Here is a 9,683-nt window from a genome sequence, read left to right as displayed (position 1 = left end):
TTATTTTTATTTTTTTATTATTATTAATTACACTTTATTCATTTTGTATCCCCCCCATAAGCCCCTCCCTCCTCCCCTCCCGATTCCACCCTTCCTCCCCTTTCTGCATGCATGCCCCTCCCCAAGTCCACTGATAGGGGAGGTCTTCCTCTCCTTCTTTCTGCTCTTAGACTATCAGTTCTCATCAGAAGTGGCTGCATTATCATCTTCTGTGGCTTGGTAAGGCTGCTCCCCCCTCAGAGGGAGGTGATCAAAGAGCAGGCCAATCAGATTATGTTGACTTTTCCTCCAGTGATTGCCTAATCACTGTGATGATTTTTCTGGCTGTAGATTTGACCTGGATACTCTCACAACACAATACCCAGGCTATTTACCCTCCTATTTGATAACTACTTTGCATAGTTCCCTACAAGCCAGCCCAGCTGTCCACATTTTATAAACCAGACCTGTGTAGTGAAACTGAAGCATCAGACAGGCAGTGGCATGAAGATGGAGTCAGAGGCCCAGGTCTTCCTATTCCTGCTGCTCTGGATGTCTGGTGAGACATTAAAGAATATTAGAATATCATCAATATAATTCATTCGTAGAGAAACAGCTATTTACTATTGGAATCCAATTGTATTCAGGCAATGCCATTGTAAAAGGCATTTTATAACCTAACATTTGTATCAGGAATTTATTTTGTGTATATGTGAATACTCATTGTCTATTTCTGGTTGCAGGTGCTCAAGGGAACATTGTGATGACCCAGTCTCCTGAATTCATGTCCACGTCTGTAGGAGACAGGATTACCTTAAGTTGCAAGTCTAGTCAGAATGTAGATAAGTATGTAGCTTGGTTTCAGCAGAAATCAGGCCAGCCTCCTAAACTGCTAATCTACGATACATCCACTCGACATACTGGGGTCCCTGATCGGTTCACAGGCAGTAGATCTGGGACGGATTTTACTTTCACCATCAGCAGTGTGCAGGATGATGACCTGGCAGTTTATTATTGTCAGCAGCATAGCAGCTATCCTCCCACAGTGCTTCAGCCTCTAACAAAAACCTGCAGCACACACAGCCATTGGACTGCACACTTCCCCCTTCTGCCTGCGATTTTCTATGCATGACTAATTGATCCTGCATTCAGCAGTAAATTAATCTAGAAATAGCCTTCATCCTTTTATAGTTTTGGCAAACATAGGTATATTTATATAAAGAGTGAGAAGCTAAGTTAAGAGATCTAGAAGTTGGGGTGTTGAACCTAGAGATTACAGTACAAGCAAGACACATTAGTGAACTTTATAGTGTCATGCTGGCTTTAGGAATCTCCATGTTAAGCCTTTAGGCTACAATGAATCTATACAGAAATAGGATAAAATTTAAAATCATGTACAAATATACAGCACCATGAGATTATTAGTTTAGATTTAAGAATCCACAGCGATTTAGTATTGAACTGGGCAGTGCTTATCTTGCATTCAATTCTTTCAGAGTTGGCCAAAGATTTATAATACCAGCTGCAAGGATTAAATCCCTTTAACAACCATCAACATTCATTGAGTATTATGCTGAGAATATTTGTGCTAATTAAACTTCGAAAATATTAGGACATGTTTGCTGGTTTATGGGATCTTGGATTCTCATTGCTATTCAAATATATCTTATGAAAGATGGGGGAGATAGTAAGACCTGGAAAGGAGAGGATCTCCACAAGGAGAGCAACAGAACAAAAAATATATGCTCACAAGAGTCTTTTCTGAGACTGATACTCCAACCAAGGACCATTTATTTATATAACCTAGAACCCCTACTCAGATGTAGACCATGGTAGCTCAGTATCCAAGTGGGTATCCTAGTAATGGGAACAGGGTCTGTCTCTGATATGAACTCAGTGGCTGGTTCTTTCATCACCTCACCCAAGGGTGGAGAAGCCTTGATAGGCCACAAAGGAGGACAATGCATCCAGTCCTGATTAGACCTGAAAACCTAGGGTCATAGGGAAGGGGAGGAGGACCTCCCCTACCAACAAATAAATAAATAAACATGCTATGAACATGGTTGAAAAAAATTTTAAAAAATTAACAGGGAGCATGTTAAGAGGCAGAAAGACCTCTTCTGCCTCTCAGAAGCCCTCAAGAAAAGACAAAGAGAATATTAGTTCTCTGTTGTTGTCCAAGGTAGTCTTGGCAAGGTCCACTGTGAACATGGAGCCTGAGCATTGGAGGAGTTAAGGTTTCAGTCCTTGAGAATTGGGCTTTCTCCCCTGAAGGGCCATGGATATCAGTCCTAGGGCAACTGTGACTGAGGCATCCTGTGCTTTATTTGCCAACAGTATCTGATTTAGCTCTCTATTCACCTTGATCCATCACCTCCCTTCAAATAGTGTAGAATATGCAACACTTTGTAATAAACTTGCTTGACATAATCATCAACTTATGCAAACATTTTTATTGTCTTCTTAATTCCTCCTTCTGTTCTTCTTCCACTTGACATCTCACTGTTCCTGTCCCTTACATCTGAAGGTTCATGTCACTGTGAAATGATTTTTCTTCCTCAGTCTATTGTTGTTGTTAGGTTTTTGGAATATAGTAGTGTTGGCTGAACCTGTGGTCCTTCAGAGTTTGTAGGATATCCTTACAGGACCTTTATTTTACAGTCTTCACTGAGAAATCACATGGTATTTTAATGGTCCTTCTCTATATGTGAGTTTGTCTTGTCCCCTTGAATCCTTTAATCACCCTTCCCCCTATTACATGTTGAGTGTTTTGATTGTTATATGTTGTGGAAAACTTCTTTTCTGTTTCTGTCTACTTGGTATTTGTGTGGGTATTTTGACAGCTATCTCATTGTTCAGATTAGAGAAACATTATTCTAAGATATTGTTGAATGTATCTTCTGTGCTCTTGACCTGATTGTTTCCTCTATCCACACTATTAATAAGGTTGGTCTTTTGTTAATGTATCATGTTTCTTCCATATTTTGTGTCTGAATATTGTTGTAGACACAGTGGAATCAGATACAGTGGACACAGTGGATACAGTGGACACAGACACAGTGGAATCACAGTGGAATGAGATAGCTACTTCATCTGCCTTGTCTTCAAGACCCAAAATTCTTTCTTGCATGTCTAGTAATCTGGTGTTTTTAAAATTTAAATTTACCTTTTATGATTTATTCACTTTTCATCCCAATTGTAGCCCCCTCCCTCAAATCCATCTGGTCTCAATCTACCTACCTCTTATACCTTATTCCTATCCCATATTTTTCATAAAGGGGGAGCCCTCCTCCCCTACTATCTGACTCTAGCATATCAAGTCTCATTAGGACTGCCTGCATCTTCTTTCTCTTTGGTCTAGCAATGCACCGTATCAGGGGGAAGTGATCAAAGAACAGAGTCGATGTCAGAGACAGCTCTGATCCCCTTACTAGGTAGCCTCCATGGAATCTGTGCTACCTGTAGGCTACTTCAGGTGAGGAAGTCTATGTCCTCTTCATGTATGGTCTTTGGTTGTTCATCAGTCTCTGCTGTGCCCTCTGTGCCAGGATTTGCTCTGTCTCTCTTGTTATTGTGTTCTTGTCCATTTTGCTTCCTTCAATTCCCCCTTTCCTATGACTCTGTGAGCTCTGACCAAAGTTTGACTGTGAGTCTTAACATATGCTTTGAATCCATACTGGGTGGAGTCTTTCAGAAGACATTTATAATAAGTTCCCATCCTCTTTCCTCTTTTCAACCACTTCCAGTGTCTATTATATTTGTCCTTCTGGGTAAGAATTAAGCATCTTCCAGAGGGTCCTCATTATTTAGCTTCTTTAGGTCTGTGAATTGTTGTATGTATCCTGTATTTTTCTTTCTTTTTTGTGTTTTTTCTTTTTTCATTTTTATTTTTTTTACAATTTATTAATTTTATATATCCATATTGAAGCTCCCTCTTTAAGCTCCTCCCATTCCCACCCTTCCTCTCTCTTCTTCCTTAAATCCTTCCTCTAGTCTACTGAAAGAGGCAGTTCTCCTCCTCTACCATCTGCTCACACTTATCAAGTCTCATCAGGACTGCCTTGATCCCCTTCCTCTGTGTCATGACAATACTGCATCACCAGGGTTAATGATAAAGATCAGGTGATCTAGTTCATCACAAATGCAACACTTGCTACCCTTACTGAGGAACCCACATGGAGAATGAACTCCTCAAATCTACATCTGAGTAGAGCATCTAGCTCATCTCTATGCAGAGTCCTTTCTTGGTCCCCTGGACTCAAGTTTTTTAGCTTTGTTGGTCTCCTTGTGGAACTCCTGTCTCCTCCATGCCCTTCTCTCCCCTTTCTTCCATAAGACTCCCTGCTCTCTGCCCAAAGTTTGGCTGTGTTTCTCAGCATCTGCTTCACTCTCCTATTGGGTGGAGCCTTTCAGAGGACCCTCTATAGTAGGCTCCCATCCTGTTCCCTCTCTTCCACTGCTTCTGGTGTGTATCCTGTTTGTCATTCTGAGTGAGATTTGAGCATCCTCCTAGGGTCCTTCTTGACGTTTACCTTCTTAAGGTCTGTAGATTTTTAGTAAGGCTATCCTATATTATACAGCTAGTATCCACTTATAAGTGAGTGTTTACCATGCATGTATTTCTGTTTCTGGGTTACCTCATTCAAGCTGATCTTTTGTAGTTCTATTAATTTGCCTGGAAATTTCATGATTTCCCTGTTTTTAATGGCTCAGTAGTATTCTATTGTGTAAATATGCCACTATTTCTGTAGCCAGTCCTCCATTGAGAAATATCTAGTTTGTTTCCAAATTCTGGTTATTACAAGTAAAGCTGCCCTGAACATAGTTGAACAAATGTCCTTGTTGTATAATGGGGTATCTTTTGAGTTTATGCCCAGGAGTAATATAGGTGGATCTTGAGATAGCACTCTGTGGTTTTCCGAGAAAGCGTCAGATTGATATCCAAAGTGGTTGTTCAAGTTTACAATCCCACCAGCAAGGGGGCAGAGTTCCCCTTTCTCCACTTCTTCTCCAGCACTTGTTGTCAGTTGAGTATTTGATCTTAGCCATTCTGATAGGTGTCAGATGGAATCTCAGAGATGTTTTACTTTGCATTTCTTTGATGAGTAAGGATGTTCAACTTTTCTTTAAGTGTTTCCCCACCATTCTATATTCCTCTGTCAAGAATTCTCTTATTATTTGTCTCCCCAATTTTTTACTTGGATTATTTTGTTTGTTGGTGTCTAATTTCTTGAGTTCTTTCTTTATTCTCAATATTAGCCCTTTGTCAGATGTAAGGTTGTTTAAGTTTTATTTCATAATCCGTAGGCTGTCATTTTGTTCCATTGAGAGTTTCCTGTATTTTTTTTCAGAAAAGTTCCAGTTCCAGGAGATAACATTTATGAATTATTGATCTTAGAGCCTGAGATGTTAATGTTTTGTTCATGATAAAAGTTACAGTGCCAGTGAGTTTGAGGCTCTTCCCTGCTTTTTTTTTTTCAACAGATTTAGTGTGCCTGGTTGTATTTGGAGGTCTTTGATCCACTAGGGCTTTTTAATTGTGTGTAGGGTGATAGAAATGCTTCTAATTGCATTTTCCTATATGTCAACATCTGGTTAGACAAGCACCATTTTTTGAAGTAGCTATCCTTTTGTCATTGTATGGTTTTGGTATTTTTGTCAAAAATCAGTTGTCCATAGGTGTTTGGGTTTATTTCTGGGTTTTTGATTTGATTCCATGGATCCACCAGTCAATTTCTATGCCAATACCATTTAGTTTTTATTACTGTTGCTCTATAGTACAGTTTGAGATCAGGAATGGAGAAATATCCAGAAGATCTTTTATTGTAGAGGATTGTTTTAGTTATTCTTGTTTGTGTTTTTTCATATGAAATTTCAGAATTTTTTTTTCAAGGTATGGAAAGAATTGTGTTGATAATTTGATGGGAAATGTATTGCTTTTGGTAAGATGACTATTTTTACGATTTAAATCCTACGCATCTGTGAACATGGGAGATCTTTTCATCTTCTGATATCTTCTTCAGTTTCTTTATTCTTAGACTTGAAATTGTTTTCATTCATGTCTCTCAGTTGCTTGGTTAGAGTTACACTAAGATCCTTTATGTTTTTTGTGGCTATTGTGACGAGTGTTGTTTCCCTAATTTCTTTCTCAGCCTATTTGTCTTTCATAGACAGGAGGGCTACTGATTTTTATGAGTTAATTTTGTATCAAGCCACTTTGCTGAAGGTGTTTATCAGCTTTCAGAATTCTCTGGCAGAATATTTGTGGTCCCTCGTGTATATCATCATATCATCTGCAAATAGTGATACTTTGACTTCTTTTCCAATTTGAATCACTTTGATCTCCTTTAATTTTTTTTTTTTTTATTGGTCTATCAGGGACTTCAAGTACTATGTTGAAGAGATATGGAGACAGTGGGCAGTCTTGCCTTCTTTCTGATTTCAGTGGTATTAATTTAAGTTTTTCTTCATTTAGTTGATGTTGGCTATAGGCTTGCTGTATAATGCCTTAATTTAGATATGTGTCCTGTGTTCCTGATCTCTTCAAGACTTTAAACATGAAGGGGTGTTGGATTTTGTTGAATGCTTTTTCAGCACCTAAGGAGATGATCATGTTTTTGTTTTTTTTTTTTTTGTTTTTTATTTCAGTTTGTTTGTATGGTGGATTACATTGATGGATATCTGTATATTGAACCTGTATACCCAAGATGAAGCCCATTTAGTTATAGTGGATGATATCTTAGATGTGTTCTTGGTTTCAGTTTGTGAGTCCTTTGTTGAGCAAGTTTGTGTCAATATTCATAAGGGAAAAAGGTCTGAAATTGTCTTTCTTTGTTGGGTCTTTTTGTACCAAGGTAACTGTGGCCTCATAAAATGAATTTAGTGATGTTCTCTCTGTTTATATTTTGTGGAATAGTTTGAATAGTATTGGTGTTAGCTCTTCTTTGAAGGTCTGGTAGAATTATGCACTGAAACCATCTGGGTTTTTATCTGTGGTCTCTTAGTACATGCATGATATCTGCTCAGGCCCTTCTGGCTTTCATAGTCTCTGTTGAGAAGTCAGGTGTGACTCTGATAGTTCTGCCTTTTTATGTTAATTGGCATTTTTTCCCTTGCCAGTTTTAATAATTTTCTCTGTTCTGCAGATTTAATGTTTTGATTAGTATGTGTTGGGAGGAAATTAATTTCTACTGTAGTCTAATTGGTGTTCTATAAGCCTTCTGTATGTTTAAGGACATCTGTTCTTAAGGTTGGGTATTAGTGTAATGTTCTTATGGAATGTATACAATATACACTTGTTCATTTAAATGCTGATTTTTCTACCCATTGTCTGGTTTCAATCTGGATATTGTATTGTGATGATTATTTTAAGCAGCATCTGTCTGAAGTTTATGTAAACATGCCATCATTTGTTCTCTGTACTTGTCAATTAAACAACCAGTCATTGCTGTGCAATGAAGAGAATAGGGTGGAACATTCTAGGCTGGAGAGGAGGAGAAGGAAGGATGAGAGTAAGACAGAGGTCAGCAGGACAAGACTTGGTACCATGTGGAGAGATGAATTGGACCTAAGATATGACTAAAAAGAAGTATAATGGGTAAAATCTGAATTGTAGGAAACTATACAGGCTTAGAGGTTTTAGATGATTGCTCAGCACTGTGTTCTAGGTTAATTAAATACATCTTAGTCTTTATATGGTGATTGGGTTATACAGCTGGTTTAGTAAAAGGTAAATCAATAATAAATATTAATAACCCACAACAAATGGTGCCAAACTAATCTAAGTATTCACAGCCTTTAAATCTTACTTTAAAATAATTTGGTGGGGGTAATAATCTCATAGAGGTACAACCCAAATTTAAAACCTCAAAACTCCCAGATCAATTACTGTCCTTTTCATTATTTATTTATTTATTTATTTATTTATTTATTTATTTTTTTTTTATTTTTTAATATTAGTTACAGTTTATTAACTTTGTATCCCAGCTGTATCCTACTCCCTCATTCCCTCCCAATCCCCACCCTCCTTCCCTTATCTCCTCCCTGCCCCGTCACAAATCCACTGATTGGGGAGTACCACCTCCCCTTTCATCTGACCCTGGTGTATCAGGTATCTTCAGGACTGGCTGCAAAGTCCTCCTCTATGGCTTAGCAGGGCTGCTCCTCCCTCAGGGAGTGGGAGGGGATAGGTCAAAAAGCCAGCCATTGAGTTCATGTGAGAAATAGTCTCTGTTCCCCTTACTAGGATACCCACATGAATACTGAGCTACAATGAGCTATATCTGAGCAGGGGTTCTAGCTATATCTATACATGGTACTTGGTTGGAGAAACTGTCTCATAAAAGACAATTTTGCCCAATATATTGGTCCTTGTGGAGCTCCTATCCTCTAAGTCACACTAATTTCCCCCTTCTTTCATATGATTCCCTGCACTCTGCAGAAGGTTTGGTTATGAGTCTCAGTATCTGGTTTGATACACTGCTAGAGGCCTTTTATAGTAGGCTTCTGTCCTGTTACTTGCTTTCTCCTATATTTAATGTTCATCCCATTTTTCTTTTTAAGTGAGGATTGATCATCATCTTCTTTAGGTGTATAGATTTCAGTATGTTTATCCTATCTTATCAGTCTTTATCAGTGAGTATATACCATGTATGTCTTTCTACTTCTGGGATACCTCACTCAGAATAATCTTTTCTAGATCCCACCATTTGCCTGCAAATTTCATGATTCCCTTGTTTTTGATTGCTGAATAGTATTCCATTGTGTAAATGTACCACAATATCTGTGTCCATTCCTCAGTTGAGGGATATCTGGGTTGTTGTCCACATTCTAGCTATTACAAATAATGTGACTACAAACAAGGGTGAGCAAATGAACTTATTGTATACTTGAGCATATTTGCATATATGCCTCAGAGTGATATAACTGGATCTTGAGGAAGCTTTTCCTAGTTATCTGACAAAGCACCAGATTGATTTGCAAAGTGGCTGTACAAGTTTACATTCCCACCTGCAATAGAGGAGGGTTCCCCTTTCTCTACATCCTCTCCAGCATGCATCATCACTTGAGGTTTTGATTTTAGCTGTTTTGATGGGTGTAAAGTGAAATCTCAGGGTTGTTTTGCATTTCTCTGATGACTAAGGACTTTTAGCATTTCCTTATGTGTTTCTCTATCATTCTCTGTTCCTCTACAGAGAATTCTCTTTACGTCTGTACTCCAGTTTTTAATTGGATTACTTGAATTGTTGCTTTTAAACTTTTTTAGTTCTCTGTATATTCTTAATATTAGTCCTCTGTCAGATATAGGGTTGGTGAAGCTCCCTTCCCAGTCTGTAGGCTGTCGTTTTGTTCTGATGACAGTGCCCTTTGCTTTACAGAAGTTTCTCAGTTTCATGAGGTCCCATTTGTTGATTGTTAATCTTTGAGCCTGTGCTATTGGTGTTCTGTTCAGGAAGTTGTCTCCTGTGCCAATGAGTTCTAGGCTCTTCCCCAATTTTTCTTCTAATTATATAGTGTGTTTGGTTTTATGATGAGGTCTTTGATCCACTTGGACTTTAGTTTTGTGAAGGGTGATAAATATGGATCTATTTGCATTTTTCTACATGTAGACACCCAGTTAGACTAGCACCTTTTGTCTTTTTCCATTGTATGGTTTTGGCTTCTTTGTAAAAAATCAAGTATCTGTAGGTATGTTGGTTTATTTC

General features: G+C 38.3%; 1 gene segment (V, D, J or C); it reads left to right on the top strand.

The window, feature by feature from the left end:
* The first annotated feature begins 483 nt into the window (after positions 1–483).
* Positions 484–1,111, top strand: LOC129667988 (immunoglobulin kappa variable 4-1-like). The segment is given in 2 exon segments: positions 484–538; positions 723–1,111. Coding segments are annotated over 2 exon segments (444 nt in total).
* Positions 1,112–9,683: the final 8,572 nt, after the last annotated feature.

Source organism: Psammomys obesus, unplaced genomic scaffold (assembly GCF_907164565.1).
Source record: "Psammomys obesus unplaced genomic scaffold, mPsaObe1.curated_primary_1811, whole genome shotgun sequence".
Taxonomy (NCBI): Eukaryota; Metazoa; Chordata; class Mammalia; order Rodentia; family Muridae; genus Psammomys; species Psammomys obesus.
The sequence above is the reverse complement of the archived record's forward strand: the minus strand, read 5'-3'. Positions and strand labels throughout refer to the sequence as shown.